The sequence below is a fragment of the Neolamprologus brichardi genome, chromosome 20 (genome assembly GCF_056152115.1).
Source record: "Neolamprologus brichardi isolate AB-2024 chromosome 20, ASM5615211v1, whole genome shotgun sequence".
Lineage (NCBI taxonomy): Eukaryota > Metazoa > Chordata > Actinopteri > Cichliformes > Cichlidae > Neolamprologus > Neolamprologus brichardi.
In genome coordinates this window covers 4,673,549-4,689,165 of record NC_142123.1, presented here as the reverse complement: position 1 = coordinate 4,689,165, position 15,617 = coordinate 4,673,549, and the positions used below count along the sequence as shown (strand labels likewise).

Here is a 15,617-nt window from a genome sequence, read left to right as displayed (position 1 = left end):
AGGCAGGGCCGGCCAAGAGGAGCGGGTACAGAGAGGCGGGTGTTCAGCCCCGAGGCAGCAGTGCGGTGCCAGGCTGGCAGGGTGGTGTCTGATGCTGCGCCAAGACTCTCTGCCCAGGTGGTAGAGCAGCTACACAGGCTGGTCTGTTTCCGTGCCAACTCCTCACCCACCCCCTGCCCGGACCGCTGTCTTTTCTGTCTGTCTATCGCACATGCTCAAACACGGCTGTCCTACTCCCAACTTCCCCCCCCCCAGCTTGCCAGAATTCACAGCCAAACCGATGGCGATTCTGACCTTTATCACGAGGCACATTTACGGCATTCACCGGTGTAGGAAGGAGACAAGTGAACTACGTGTGGCGTGAATCCTTCAACTGCAGATCTGATTTGAGCAACTCTCGTGTGTCGTCACGTTTCCTCCGCGGTGGTTTTCAGTGAATTCTGAACCTCCTGATGCAGAGGCCCGCCTAAAGCGAGGGGGAAGTCCCAGCAGAGTGTGAAGAGCGCACCGCTTTGAAGGAGGAAGGCGAGTGTGAGCGAGGGCTGCTCCTGGTTCTGTTGCTGTGTGCGTGTGTGGGTATATGAGGAGGGTCAGGTTTACCCCCACAGGCAGGGAGGCCTTGGCCTGCGGCTGAACCTCACACTCCGACAGCTGGTGTTGACCCGAACTGTGCCCCCCATGGGTCACCTCCCCTTTATAAAACACACACACACACCCCGCCTCCTGCATGTTCTTTTTTAACGAAAGTACCACAAACACCTGAGGAGGAAAGAGCATTTCTGATATTTGAAGCAAACACGAGAGAAAGAAGAGAGGCTTTCTTTAGCATTTATTTCACCCGTGTGGTGAATAGAAAAATAGGATGAAGACAAACTTTTGAAGGGAAATCTAGAGACCATTTTTAATTTGTTTGCGTAGTAAAAAAAAAACAAAAAAAACCCATAACAAATTCAAAACATTTGCATTAAGAGCTTGTGCCTTTCTTTTCCCTGCAACCAAGAGAGAAAGTAAAAGTATCTTTGGAATTCCATCTTGAGGGCTAATTTTAATACATATCATCATCTGTTTTATCTACTACATTAAAAGTCCTATAAATATTTTTGTCCTCATATTTATATGCTGAAGTAGCATTCGAGATTGGAGCATACGTTTTTGTTTTTTGTCGTTTTTTTTTTTAATATTACACTTTTTTTTTAAAAAAGGGCAAAACAAAAACTCATGAACAAAAAGTACCACCAAAGTTCAGCAAGTCACTTTTTTTTTTCAGTAAAGAAAACCTTAATCGTGCAACTACATTTAACAAAAAGTAAAAGTACCACGTATGTAATCTTCAGGATATTTTCATCTTAAGCATGATTCTGTACAATTTTGCATGTTTTTCCTACCTCCCACAGTAGTCAACACAAGCGTACAATGACATAAGGGGTACAAACCACAGCTGCTATTGAGGCTTCTCCATTTCTTAGCATTTTTTAATCCTTTGTTTGTCAGTAAACGGCGGCTCTACCTGTGTCATCTCAAATAAGAGTCCCACTGAGTGAGGCACTAAGCCTAGCATTCCCCTGTTTGACCGTTAATGCAAAAAGAAGCGCAGACACGTTGTGAAACATGGTTTCAATTCCACATATCCGGTCATCTTTGGTATCGGGACAGCGGAATGCATAGTTGCAGTGATAAGAGAGGAAGCTGGTCAGATCTGGTGCTGCTCAGCATATGTTTCAACTCCAGCCTCTAGAAGAAGAAAAAAAATAACCAAAAAAAAGAAAAACAAACCAACATACAGCACCACGCTGCTGTTTGGCCTCAGGGAAGGGGGCGAGGAAGAGGGGAGGGAGGGAGAAATGTCTCTTTTTTAAATTCCTGGGCTTTGCAGGGTTCTGGGTGAGAGCAGTCAGAGATGCAGAGACCAGAGAAAGAGAGTGAGCGAGTGAGCAGAGCTTCCTCCAGCCCAGGAAGGAAGGAAGAGTTTCCGCTAGCGTCTGACTGTCTGACTTGCAAGAATGTCGCATTTGTGGCAGGGCTTTGCTCCATTTTTTTGGCAGGCTTGCTGTGACCAGCTGTCTCCTTTTTCTCTGTCGCTTCACGTCTCTCCCTTCCAACCCAGTTTCTTTGGATTCTGCTCGGCTACAGCCCCTGCAGAGGAACTCAGCTGATTGGTTTGTCGGATACGGTCCATACTGTCCAGTTGTCTCTTTTTTTTTTTATTCAAGTCTGTTATTTTCCCGTAAATTTCAAAAGGTGAAGGTATTGAGAGGTCAGTCTGCTTCAAGTTACACTCCCCCATCCCCATTCATGAGACTAGTCTTCCATTCTCACCCCTTCCCTTACACTCCTATGAGGGGGTTTTGGCCTCGTATCGTCCTACCACGTTGCCGTTTTCCTGCTTGGGGGAGGAGCAACCTGGGGTGGGGCCGCTGTAAGGGGAGGAACTGCTGCTGGTGGAAGTGGGTCGGTGTGGCACAGAGAGAGAGAGGGGCAAGGGTGTGTCAGATGGCGCAGTCAGGGGGTCCCGATCGCGCTCTGGGGGTCGCAGGGCAGCAGAAGGTGGAAACGGGAATGCCAGTGGGAATCCTGTCATGTAGAAAAGCCTGCCAACGCGGCGAGCCACCTGAGGAGACGAGAGGAGATCACATGACTGTCAGTACAGCCTGTTGAGCATCGGGTTATGGACTAATGTGTACTGAATTTAGAGAGAGAAGAAGAGAGGCTGAGAATGTGGGGCGGGCTAGTTTAAGGGAATCAGCTATACTATTCTAGCAGTTTGTCTCGGTCCTACAGACGGGAACGCACACTCAGGCAAACACGGGTCCACTTGATCATACACAAACACACACTCTCACACGCGCAGGTCTGTGAGGTGTACCTGTGAGCGGATCTTGAGTGCGGGCCCCAGCTTTAATCCCATGGTGTTGAGCAGGTGCTCCTCCGTGAGCAGTGGCAATGTCTCTCCATCAATGGCCTGCTCCCGAAACACCTGGCGGAGACACAGCCTCTTCAGCCACAGCCCCGACACACACACACAGAAACACACACAACCCTACACATTCGCTCACACGAACACTACAGAACAGTGGGCTCTATTCCAAAATGTTTCATATTCATTTTGAGAGCGCAATTGAAGATTATCAGGAAACATTTTTGCGATATTGATGATTCAAATTGTAGAGACTGTAGTCTTTTATCATTTTAAACATCGTAATGTTGGGATTGGGATGATTTCTATGCCATACGTATATACGGTTATCATTTATTGTGCAAAAATGACTCCAAAGACTCCAGCTAAGACAGCTGAAGCCAAATTATGGTGTCTACTTTGTTCCTTATCAGTTCCCTTGGAGTCAGGACAGCAGCAAATCCCTCCCCATACACGTCTCTGACTCCAGAAATGTTCCTCTGGCCCTCTTCCACAACATGTCTTTTGTCTCGTCTCCTTTCCATCACCCCCAACTGGTCACAGCACATGCTGCTCTTCCCTGAGCCTGGATCTGCTGGAGGAATCTTCCTGTTAAAAGGAGGTTTTTCCTTCCCACTGTTGCCAAAGTGCTGCTCATAGGTTGTCATTTGATTGTTGGGGTTTCTCTGGGTTATTGTAGAGTCTTTACCTTATAATATTAAGCGCCTTGAGGTGACTGTTGTTATAATTTGGCGCTATATAAAATAAGGTGAATTGAATATCTAGTCCTAATATTTTACTCGTTTCCATTTTCCAATGATGAGAACCTTCTCTGGATAGTTCATTTTGGAACGTCGCACAGCCTGGATTAACACACAAAAGCACGTTTCATTCACACAAGCTACACCTACATGCACTTTAAGCTCACCGACATTCACACAAACGTGGCTCAAACTATTAAACGTGACCATGCTCTCTCATGCATCCACACACATTCACAAAAAAAAAAAAAAACCTTGAAAAAGCTGCAGGTTTACTGCTTCTACCTAAATATAATGAGACGCCTTTGACAGTACTGCAGTGGTTTTGGGGTTTGAATTATATCTCAGTACACTGTTTTTCCTCTATGGTTAATAATCAGCCTGCCCCTGGCCTCCGTCCCCTTCTCTCTCTCTCTTTCCTGCTCTCTACGTTCTCACCTGTGTGTATTCAGCACATCCTGCCAGGCTGCTTATGAAGCCGCACACATCCTCCACACTCCACTTGCTGATGTCCTCCGCAGGGTTTGCTGTGGCTGAGTCCTCCCCATCCATGAAAAGACCTCCCAAAGAGCCTGAAAAAGCAGCAGTGGGTGAAAATGATGTGTCAATATATACACACACCAGGTACAAAGGTGCTATTTGTTTTAAAATATGTATTTTTTTGGTTTGGTTTTAAGTGTCTTTGGCTCTGTTAACATAAATAAATTAAGTAAACTAAAATCTTAAACTCATTTAATAAATGACTGTTACAGTTTCCTTTAGGTGCTCATTACGAGTCTTTTCTTATGCTTTCATAAAGTAAACGTGCCGCTTGCTGCGATGTCATCCCACTTTATGCCTGCAAACCAAACAACCCCCTTCTGCCCACGTGGCTGTGCTGTTGGTGGCGTGCATGTGGGTCACCCTGGGGTCAGAGGAAGAGGCCCTAACAGGGAGAGGCCTCCACACTAGAGACACGCACAGAGAGTGACTCTAATGGATTTCACGTGTCAGCTCTGAGCTGTGTGTCGTGTGTGCGCGTCTGAGTCTCTCACCCGTGTGAAAATAAGGGTTGGCGTATGGGAATCCGAAGGGAAATGACTGGGCATGAAGAGCAGGTAGCGGTGGCAGGAACCCTGGTGGCAGGTGGTACTTGAGATCGGTTTTGCCCAGTCCAGTGGTAAAAAGGTGGCGACTGGGGGAGTCTGTACCTGCAGAACTACAAGGGGCGCTCAGCCTGCCTGAGCGCTCTACAGTCTCCTTGGCACTGTCACACACTCCCTTGCTGCCAGTGTCTTTACCCCTGTCCTTGGGTTTACTGCTGGACTTGGCACCGACTCTCTCCAGCCTCTCGTCGCACATCTCTGTCTCGCTGTCTGAGTCCTTCATATCCTCTTCGTGCACTTCCATGTCTTCCTCCCTTCCTCTGTCCTCTCTTCCTTCTCTGTGATCCCCACTATGGATTTGCGTCTGGGGGATCCTGCGGGCCATCTTTCTGGATTCGGCGTCTGTGCCAGCAGTGGAGCTTTGCGGCTGGGTGTCTTTGGGTGTGGATGACGCCCCCGGTTGTTGCTGTTGTTGGTGGTTGAGTGTTAGGAGGGGCGTGGTAGCCCCGTGTCGAAGCACCAGCATTGCGTTCGTGCGGCGGGCCAGTTCCTCGCGGAGAGGATGGCCCTCTGGGATGTCGTGGAGGCTCCGCAATGCTGGATGGTCGAGAGGAATTCCAGGCGGTAGAGCCCCCAGAGGGTCAGAGCCCAGCAGACGTTGCTGTTGCTGTCGCTGGTGGAGATTTTCCAACTCTTTCTGTCTCAGCAGCTCGGCTGACATCTCAAGTCTGCGGCAGCGAAACACAGAGAGGTTTACCACACAGTCCAAACGCTTCCTAAACCCATATCCTAATACTTTTGATGTAGGCTTTCATAATCACTTTATTAAACACACCTGGCCAGGTTCTGCTTTCTCAAGAGCTCCTGTTGGCGGGCAAAGAGCTCTGCTTGAGCTGGCTGAAGGAAACCGTAACCTGTAACAAAAACAGCACAAATGTAACAATGTCCCAAGTTTTGGAGGAATCTTTGAGTTAACATGTTACAAAGTGGCAAAAAGAAATACTAGGGTGAAAATTTTATTTTCTTTGTGTGTTGTGCGAAAGTATCCATCTGGCCTTGGAATTACTTATGACTCACCGGGGGCTTGGCAAAGAGCAGAGGGCATGCCAAGGAAAGGAGGCCGCAAGTGAGGTCCTAAGGCGATGTGAGGAGCAGTTGGAGGGGACAGTAGGGGTGGAGGATGGGACATTTCTCTGTGGACACAAATTAAACAAAAACATCAATCTCAATTTTACTAAATAAGTTGAAATAACACGAATGTTCGGCACACGCGACTTCCTACGTCAATGGAACAGTTTTCACTTCACATTTTGATTTTTTCCCCCTCTCTCTTCTCAGAAAATTTCAGCTGCTGCTCTGTGTGTCTGTGTGTCTGTGCGTGCGCGAATGGTGCCACACTGCCAATGTATGCAGTGTATTTTTATCAGTGGTGCTCCAGAGGCCCTCATGTCGCCCCAGCGCCTCATCAGTCTTGTCACGCCGCAGCAAGCGCCGCTGGCCATTGCTGTACCCTGGACTGCAGCCTTTCCTTCCCCTGCCGCCTCACACATACACGCCACAACTCCAGACACACACACATAATGAGGGCTGAATGCACAATGCCAGTGTGTCATGCTCCGACAGCTGGGGCGGCCCCTGCGTCTTGACCGGGGCCACGGGCTGAAGGACCTTCTAATTAACACTCATCCCTCCTCTCTTCTCCTCCTCTCCCCTTTTTTCTGTGTGCTCTTCTCCCTGCTTCCCTCCCTCTCTCCAGGCTGCATTGAAGCCAGTGAAAAGATGGAGCGTCCTACAACCCCTGTTTCTGAAAAGGCCTCTCCATTATTGGCTTCGTCTTTTGTCCTCTTTGAGGGGGAAAGGTGCCTCTCACCTTTCCCCCTCTTTCTCCATCTCTCCCTCTGTATTACCCACCTTTTTTCTGTTCCTTACTCCCTTCTCTCTCCTTCTCTATGACCTCTGAAAAATCTGTCTGCTCCTTTTGCCTGTTTATTTATATCTCTCCTCATCCTTTCATCTTATCCTGTTTTCGCCTTGTGCATCACGTCTCTTTTTCCCCTCCCTTCTGTCATTCTCTTTCAGTTTGGCGTGCATCCTTGGGGGCGCGGGAATATGGCTTCTGAAGCAGCATGTAATGTGTGAAAAGTGAGGCATGTGCACTCTGACCCACTGAAGGCGTCAGAGTGTGCGAGGCTTTGATCCCGGAGTGGATGATGATGCCGCCCGCCTGCTCTGTCTCTCTACCCTCTCTCGAGCCTTTTCCAGGGCCTTTTCCTGAGCTCAAGCTCGAGCTTCTTTTACCCACACGTCTCCACTTCACTCCCCTCTCTCTGCTCCCCGAGCTGCTGCAATCACACCAATCAGAGCTCAGCTGTGCGCGACTGCCGCCGCACAAAAGCATACACGGGAAACAAGCTGAGGAAAACAACAGAGTCAAAACCAACACTGGGACACATGCGACCGCAAATATTGTTTTGCAACCGTGTTCAAATTAGCCAGCGCCTGCATGTCTCCCGCCTCACTAAATGGTGAGGGAAAAGAGTGAGAGAGCGAGAGAGGGGAACTGTGAAGAGGGAGGGCACATCTACGAGAGCTGGTGGATGAGATGGGGTGGTGTGGGAGGTGTGAGGTGGCAGAGGGAGCACTGAGTGGGTGTGTGTGCTGGAGAGGGGAGGGAATGGGGGGGCGGCAGCATTCATCGATCGCCTCCGCCGCTGAAATGTTAATGCTAATCGTATAACCGCTCTCTCCGGCGGTGCCTCGCACTCCAGTGGCAGCTCCAATTAATCTTGGGTGAGGGCTGTGGCGCGTGACCCTGGAGCCGCGAGCCGGGGCCCCGCTAGCCGCTGCTTATGTAATTACACCGCCCAGTGTGTAATCACCTGGCCTAATCCCTCAGGGCTAGCAATTAGCCTTCCGACGCGCAGTTCCACTAGGCTACGTTAAGGCGCCCCCCCCCCAACCTCCCCCCCGAGCCGCCCGACCATGGCTCCCGCATGCCAAATTCCCATCACCCCCCCCCTCTGATATTCCCCCTTTCTTCTTCCCTCTTCTTGTACCGCCTACCCTTGCCTAGCGTTAGCCCTCAAATGAATAACGGTCAATTAAAGCTGCATGACTGGGGCTGCCAGGCGTCTGCGCCACCATAATTAGGCCTAATCACGGGGAGAGAGAGAGAGAGAAAGAGGAGAGAGAGAGAAGAGAAGGAGTGTTTGTCTGACACTCCCCTCCACTCCCTTCCTTCATCTCTCCCTCTCTTCCTCTTTTTATAGGAGGCAATTTTGAGGGAGGAGTGGCAGACATTAGTCGTTTTGCTCTGGGGCCTTGTGTGTGTGTGTTGGGTGCTCCTACATGTGTTTGTGTGTACTTGTCTGTTTTTCTCTGTGTGGTTTTATTTTCTCTTTTTTTTTTGCACCATCTTTGCATTTTGTTGGCAAACCACTGACATGCTATAAAAAGATGAGGCAAAAAAACTCAGAGACTGAAAATAGGCAGACTCACAAATGCAAGGTGGACTCATAATCAAGCAAAACTGTATCGCTGGATTCTCTCTTTCAGCCTGTGTGTCTCCTGCCTGCAGTGAGGCCAGGGGCTCCTGGGGAATTCACTGGTGTGTGGCGACCTGTCAGAGTGGCGACAGCGGCCCCGTCCCACAGCAGCCCAGGCAGTGTGTGTGTGTGCATAAGTGCGTCTGTGTAAGTGTGTGTGACAGGGCTGCCCTTAATGACTGGAGCGTGGGGGGATTAGGAGCGCCGCGCGGCCGCCTTCGGCTCCTTCTCCGCAGGAACACATTTACACAGGAAGCTCATTAAAATGGATGAGGCTCCCTCCACGCTTGCGCTCTCTCTCCCTCTCCCACCCTCCCCTTATCTCACACTCTCCCGATCTCCTCACTCCCTATTTTTGTTCATCTCTCTCTCTCGCTCTCTCTGTTACTCCGTCATCTCGCCATCTCCCATCTCCTCTCTTCCTTTTTTGCTTCCCTTTCTTCATTCCCGCTTTATGCTCCAATGTCCCCCCCCCACACGCACACACTCTCTTTACTTGTCTCTACCCCTCCCCTATTTGCCTTGCAGATGCTTGGTGAGCTTAGTGCCATTTAAGGCCAGACAAATGGAACGCCAGGCTCTAAGCCCATCGAGCGGCCCTAATGATTTGTTTTTAACAATGGGCCCTAATGGGCCCCAGGTAATCAATGATGAGGGGTCGATGGAAAGGTGAGCCACGGAGAGAGTTAGGGAGGAAGAGAGGGGAGCGCTTCCATCTCTAACTCACTCCCTCAGCCTTCATTCTTCATTTTATTGCTGTTATTTTTTTTTTCTCAATATACCAATTATATCTCCATTTTAATTTTCTCCTCACTTTTGCACTCATTCTCTCTGCCCCCCTCTTCTTTTTACTAGTTCTGTTTATTATATGGGGATTTGGTACAACCTTGCCTTTAGGTTTTAGAATTGGTCCATTTAGGGCTGTGCGATATGACCAAAATCTCATATCTCGATATAAGACTTCTATTGTCCGATAACGATATAAATCACAAAAATGTAACATTTTCTGTAAATTCTGTGAATCTCGGGCAGCTCGTCTTGCGGGAAGTGCTTCCAGCTGCGCGTCATGTAGCTGGAGTCGAGTGTTTTAACCGATGCATGAATCGATACATTTTTAGACATAAGTTGTAACGGCCGCCGTTTTCTTTGTGAGTATTTATTACACGGCGTGCTGCGGGGAAAAGCCTGTTCTAACGTTTGAGTCTAAGGTTTATTTTTTAGCACCTGGCGGCTCTTTTTTAATTCTCATCCGTAAATAATCTGCTCTTTCACGTGATTCGGTTTATTTTGAAAAGTCTCAACAGGATCTTGAGCTTTATTGTGAAAGGTTTGTGTATAAACAAGCGGACACGCGATGCTGTTACCGTCGTTGTTGCTAACGACAACGCATAAAAACAGGCGCTTGTCCGTCAGCAGTGTGGTTATATTAAATATAAGAGAAAGAGAGAAGTTTAAGAAATTAATATAGCCGCTACAGTGACCATCAAAACGATGAAAAAATATTGCCGTCAACGGTTTATTTTGCGACATCACAATAGCTTAAAATGAAACGATAGACGTTTTTATATCATCATCCGATATATATCGTTATATCGAACAGCCCTAGGTCCATTTGTCTTTTCTTCCTGTACTACTGCTTGGACAATAGCACAAGTGATAAACAGATTAAACTGTTTCACTGAGGGTTAAACAGAACGCACAAGCAGGGCAGAGCGAGGTAGAGACAGACAGACGGACGGATGGACGGAGGTAGGGTGAGGCCTAGTTAACTCTCCCCGGTCCTGTGTGGCTAATTACTCTGTGTGCTGTCGGAGAACAGCCGCGGCTCACTGAGTACATTCACACTGCACCACTGGCCTCTCTCACACACGCGCACGCACACACAAATTAGCAGACATATTCACACAAACAAACCCAGATTCAATCCGCATAGATGAGTACGCATGCAGACCGCCAGCTTGAAAAATGGAACAAACACATGAACACTCAGCCCCCCCCCCCCCCAATCTTGCCACAACACACACACACTATATACACCCCCACAGTCTCCCAGAGCTGCACCACACAGCGCCTGGCCGCTCTGCTTCCTGCTTATTTCCCCCTCCTGCCCCTCACCAACCCCTCTCTGCCTCTCTCTCATGCACACACAAGCGTACACACAAGCGCACACACCCTGCTGCCGCACCGCCGGCCCATTATCGATCCCCCGCCTCTCCCCGCGCCACATAAATAATCGACAAGCAATTACCCGCCCACTCCCGCTGCCCCTGGCTTTGTTTGGGAGGCGCAGGGGCCAGCGCTTTGGGGGGGAGGGAGGAAGAGCTGGCGTGCAGGCGTGCAACTCCACAGTGGTAGCCAAGAGGTTATTGGATCCTCAGTTTAGCCATGTATGTGGAAATGCACACGCTCACACAAACTCTGCAGCACACAGGAAAAGCCAAATATGAGATCAGATCTCGCTGAGGAAGGTGGGGGTGGGGGTGCTGTACAGTGCTGTGCTGATGCAAACTGGCAGGTGATTAACTCCAACTCTTATGGTATGAAGTTATATGCATGTGCCAGGTGGATGCAGGTGTTAGGGTTTCTTTTTTCCTAATAATGAATAATGCGGGTATTTGTTTCAACAGCTACAGCTGGTTACGGCAGCGCTGATGCAGACATTGACGCCGTGCATCTGTTTTTACCTGTCGGTGTAATGTGCGTCCCGATGCTGCGGCAGGCCCTGCTTGCGTCTCTGGCTGGATGAAGAAGAGCTTCCCGCCGAGGGCAGGTGAGCTTCTAAGGCCACTGGATTCCTCACCGCCGCAGCCAGCGCTTCCTGGCGAGCTCGCAGCATGTCTGCATTACGGAGCACAGGGGAAAGCACGGCAGGAGGAAAAGAAATGAGATGATAGTGTTGATGTGACAAAGATGGGATAAATATGAAAGAAAAGATGGATCAGAAAGGAAAGAGGATGTAAAGGGAGAAAGGGAGATGAAGTTTAGCATCCAGTTGTATTTTACTGAACATTTGTAAAAACATAATTCAACTAATTACACATTTAGCTGCTGATATTTGGCTTTTAATATGTGATACAAGTTATTAGAACAAAAAACAGAAGCGGCACATGCTCTCAAAAGTTATTTATTATCCTGTAGTGATGGATTTAAGGGTCAAGTATGCAGGCAGCTTATAAAAACACCCAATGAGTCATTAAGAACTCCACTCGGCCTCATTCCACCTTTACACTGAAATGATGGATTTTCTTATCCATTCATCTACATATACAGATATCCACACAGAGTTTAAAGCCATGTGTCTTGCTTTGGAACTGAGCTGACCCCATTTAAGTGAATACGAGAAAAAGATTTGGATCCAGGAAAAACATGAAAAGTAAAATTTCTGCTATTATTTTTTCTGATATTTATTAAAAAAATAGCCTGCTGTGCAAAAAGCAGCACAGTATGTACAGAGTGTTTTTACCCCTCACAGCCACCACCACGCCTTCTCCCTCCATCTCTACCTGCCCTCTCCCCTGCACCTTATGCCCTCCACCTCTTGCCTCATTCTATCTCTTTCTTCTCTTATCCCCCTCTCCCTCTCTTTCTTTTCCTCCCTCTCCCCGATTCTCTCTCGCCCTCGAAGGAGAAGAGGACTCATCATTATCAAGCCAGGCCAGGCCACACCAGGAGACATGGCTTCTAATGAGAGAAAAATCCATCCTGCTCTCTCTCTCTCTCCTCCCTCTCACTCTCTGCCTCAATCTATCCACCCCCCCAACCCTCCACCCCTCCCCCAACTTTTTTTTTTTTTTTTTTTAATTAGACAGATCCCTCGGGAGCTAGGGGCCATTTCCGCCGCCGGTACGGGTGTGATGTGTGTTTCTGTGTGTCTGCGTGATTTAGGTGCTTACGTGTATGTGCCCGGCTGTGTGTGTGTGTGTGTGTGTGTGTACACGCGTGTGTGCGTGTGTTGAAGCAGTTGAGCGGGCGCCGAGGTGGGGGGGGTGAAGCGACAGATATTAATGCGGCCTAGCTCCGGTGTATCGATCTGTTTGCTGCGCCAGGCCGCGAGGGACTCTGCTGGCGGCAGACAAGGGTGTGTGTGTGTGTGTGTAAAATGGGGGGGGAGGAGGATAGGGAGGGTTGTGAGAGATAAGGGAAGGATCAGAGGGAACTGAAGCCCCAAAGCGCACGCACACATACACACACACACACACTCTGTTGAGCACTTGCATACAAGGTGCAGTGAAGACAGGGTAGGATAGTTGACCTCTATAAGTTTCCTTTGGTCGCAGTCCCACCTCCACCAATTATTTTGTATGTCTGGCTCAGTTAAAGGGTTTACTTTAGCAGTTTTGTTAGTCTTTAGGAGTACCAAGCGCCCAGCTGAGAAAGAATGGTCACAATAAAACCTGCAGAGACAAACAATCGCACCATGCTGGAGACCAAGGAGCAAACACACCAACTTTTAGTTGCTGTTTAAAATAACAGTTTGGCCGAGGCAGATGACACCGAGCCATAAATGTTTCCAGGGGAGGCGATGAAACACTCGCCGTTTCCATGAAAGTTCATTAAATTACTAATGTTCTAAGTATTTATTTATTTATTTACTGATGAGCAGCAGACCAGTGTTTTGGTTTCACTGTGATGTTTTCATTTCTAAATGCGACATACGTCTTAACATTAATACATTTTCAGACACATTGTTTGTGTTTTTGAGATCCTACACTTCCCATCATGCTTCTCATTAGACTTTTAAAGGAGTCCATAGGAGCCAGCCGGACATTTATTTTTAAAATATGAAAATCAATCTTAAAACCCCCAAATATGATTTCCCAAAAGTAACTAAGACCTTGAATTTGACAGGTGTAACAGGTGATATACCCCCTTAAATCGACACAGTACAAGCCTTATGACCTTTGCTTCTCTGTCTATTATTCTCTACATGTCCACTCCATGGAAGCGATGCATCACTTCAATATTGGGTCCATATTTTCTCTCTCCCTTCCTCTCTCTTGAATTCTCTTTCATGTGAACTGAGAGCAGCGTGGTCACCTGGGGCTCTAACCCTCTCTCTTTCTCTTTCTGTGTGTGTGTGTGCGTGTGCGTGTGTGTGCATGTGTGTATGTGGACAGATTAGGTGCTCGGACTCAGAATGTTCCCCTCTAAAACTCTTGTCTCATGTTGCAGCTGCTGGCACACAAGAGGAGAGCCCCTCTGACTACAAATTAGAGTCCTAATTGCAGATGGACACACACACACACACACACACACACACCTCTTTCTTTGCATGAGTTATTTTGGGAAGTCCCAGTTTGTCGTTCGGACCCATTCCACTTATCCCTCTTTTGTGCCATCCCATTTTTCTCCCCACCACCATTCCGGGAGTTGGGCCTAAATCCCCTCAGTTAAGCCGGGCTTTCCTCAGCACGAGAATACAGGGGAGCGCTGCGCTGATGCAGCTTGGCCGGCCCCGTGATGGATTTGGTGGACTGGCAGGTACACAAAAGCCAGCATCTATCCGCTAAAGCGCACCATACACCAGAAAATTAAGCATCTTTTCAGGAAGAAGCATTTATCAGCATTTAGCCAGTATCATAGGCTTATGCAGCTGTAAATATGCGGCATGTGCGCTCATGCTGAACGTCCTCGTCCTTTGACCAAACGCACTGCTCGATTTTTTTCACTTTTTCGGGATGATGCTAGAGGTGTTACGCACAGCTCCACATTTCGACGCCGACTGAACTCCAAGAGACAAAACAGGAGAAGACGCCCCCCCCATCCCACCCCTCCTTTCACTTTCATCTGGATCTCTACCCCCACCTCTCATTTTCTTTTCTCTCTTCTTTACTCTCCTTTCATCATATGAAGAGGGAGGGAAAGTCCTCCTGGCCATTTCTACATCCCTGCCTCCCCTCCACCTCCACCCCCAATTTCACCCCCCCCCTCACACCCACACCCCCAATCACTTCTTTTGGTACTCTTCTTTTGCCCATCAGGTCCAGAGAGAGAGAGCCTCTCACACAACACGTTGCAACTACACATTTGCGTGCACACACATCTAGACGCATGCACGGAGACTTGCTCTTCACCCCCACCTCTCCACGCACTCACACTTTCATTTTCTGTGCCCCACACTTCAAACACATGAAAGGATGCTCTGCGGGGACCAAGGCTAAAGGGAGAGTTGGCGGTAAGGAAAAAGGAGGAGGAAGAGGGGAGGTGGTATAAAAGCAAGCATGAGAGGCAAATGTATAGGGGAGATGAGGGGCCCCGGGGGGGTGGGGGGGCGTAGGTGGTTAAAGAAGAGGGTCATGGGGGCCTCATTGGAGACCAGGTCAATGTCAAGGGGCTCGCTCTCGCTGAAGTGATTCACATCGGCCTCTTAAGAGACAAAACAGCCGTCCCTCTGTCCTACATCCTAAACTGTTCACAGTGTGGTTCCTAACAAGCGCCACCTGTTAATTGGAGAAAGGGAGGATGTGGAAGCAGTGTTGTGTTTGGCAAATAAACCTGTAAACAGCCAGTGGATTTATAGAGAAATATGGAAGGGTGGCTGTCAGCACTAGCGAAGCCTGCACTGCCCGTGGCTCCTCAGTCACTGACAGCATCTAACACATAAACAGGAGTGTGCTATGTCACAAGGAAATTATCTTTAAGTGATGGGTTCATTTAGTGTGTGGCAACTGTAACTTGTTTTATATTTCTTCCTCGAGGAGAAGTTATTTATTTCTTCTTCCCTCATTTGTGCTCCTTCTTCATTTCCTCTCCTTAGATATACATTTTTTCCCCCTCTTTACCCGTGCCTCTTCTTCTCTGCACAAGAGCTGGTCGCATAAAGAAAGCATATTTGCAGAATAAAGGATAATGTGGAAACTATCAAATGATTTGGAATGTGGAAGTGAAGAAAAGGAAGCGAGTATTTCCAGAGCGCTTGCCTCAAAACTGACGAAGCTTCTGGGAAAGGAAGCCGGTGATCAGACTTAGCCCATGGCCATAAAACCCCCAGAATTTTGCCTCTAAACTCAATTAAAGCTTTTATAGGCTTCGCCCCTAGATTTGCAACCAGCAATTAAAAATCATTACTAATCAAATAAAAATAAAAGCTGCTCAAACTACAATTTGGCCCAAGCACTGATTGGATTTATACTACTGCAAGAAAGACTCGTGTAAAAAAAAAAAAAAAAAAAAAGGAAAAAAAAAAAAAGACACTGGTAGGAGTTAACGTTACATCCTATAGAAAAAATGTGCGAAAAATATTAACATTTCACGCTCAGCGACGAGAACAAGAAGCCAACGTATCAATCTGTAACAACTTTTCTCATTTTCTCTCCTCCCCGCCCATCAAACT

The 15,617-nt window shown here is 48.1% G+C and overlaps 1 protein-coding gene across 2 annotated transcripts in view; it reads right to left on the bottom strand.

Annotated features, from left to right (window-relative positions):
• Positions 1-823: 823 nt before the first annotated feature.
• Positions 824-15,617, bottom strand: part of samd11 (sterile alpha motif domain containing 11) — a 49,892-nt gene continuing 35,098 nt past the window's right edge. Inside the window, exons 7-13 of one of the 2 annotated variants that reach the window (XM_006785545.3) lie at positions 10,969-11,122; positions 5,817-5,932; positions 5,575-5,653; positions 4,689-5,467; positions 4,093-4,226; positions 2,864-2,974; positions 824-2,608 (exon numbers count right to left, since the gene is read on the bottom strand). In XM_006785545.3, coding sequence (XP_006785608.3) covers positions 2,333-2,608; positions 2,864-2,974; positions 4,093-4,226; positions 4,689-5,467; positions 5,575-5,653; positions 5,817-5,932; positions 10,969-11,122 — 1,649 coding nt within the window. In that variant the 3' untranslated portion in view covers positions 824-2,332. The remainder of the gene's footprint in view (positions 2,609-2,863; positions 2,975-4,092; positions 4,227-4,688; positions 5,468-5,574; positions 5,654-5,816; positions 5,933-10,968; positions 11,123-15,617) is intronic. The other variant, XM_087833983.1, reaches the window with a different exon arrangement.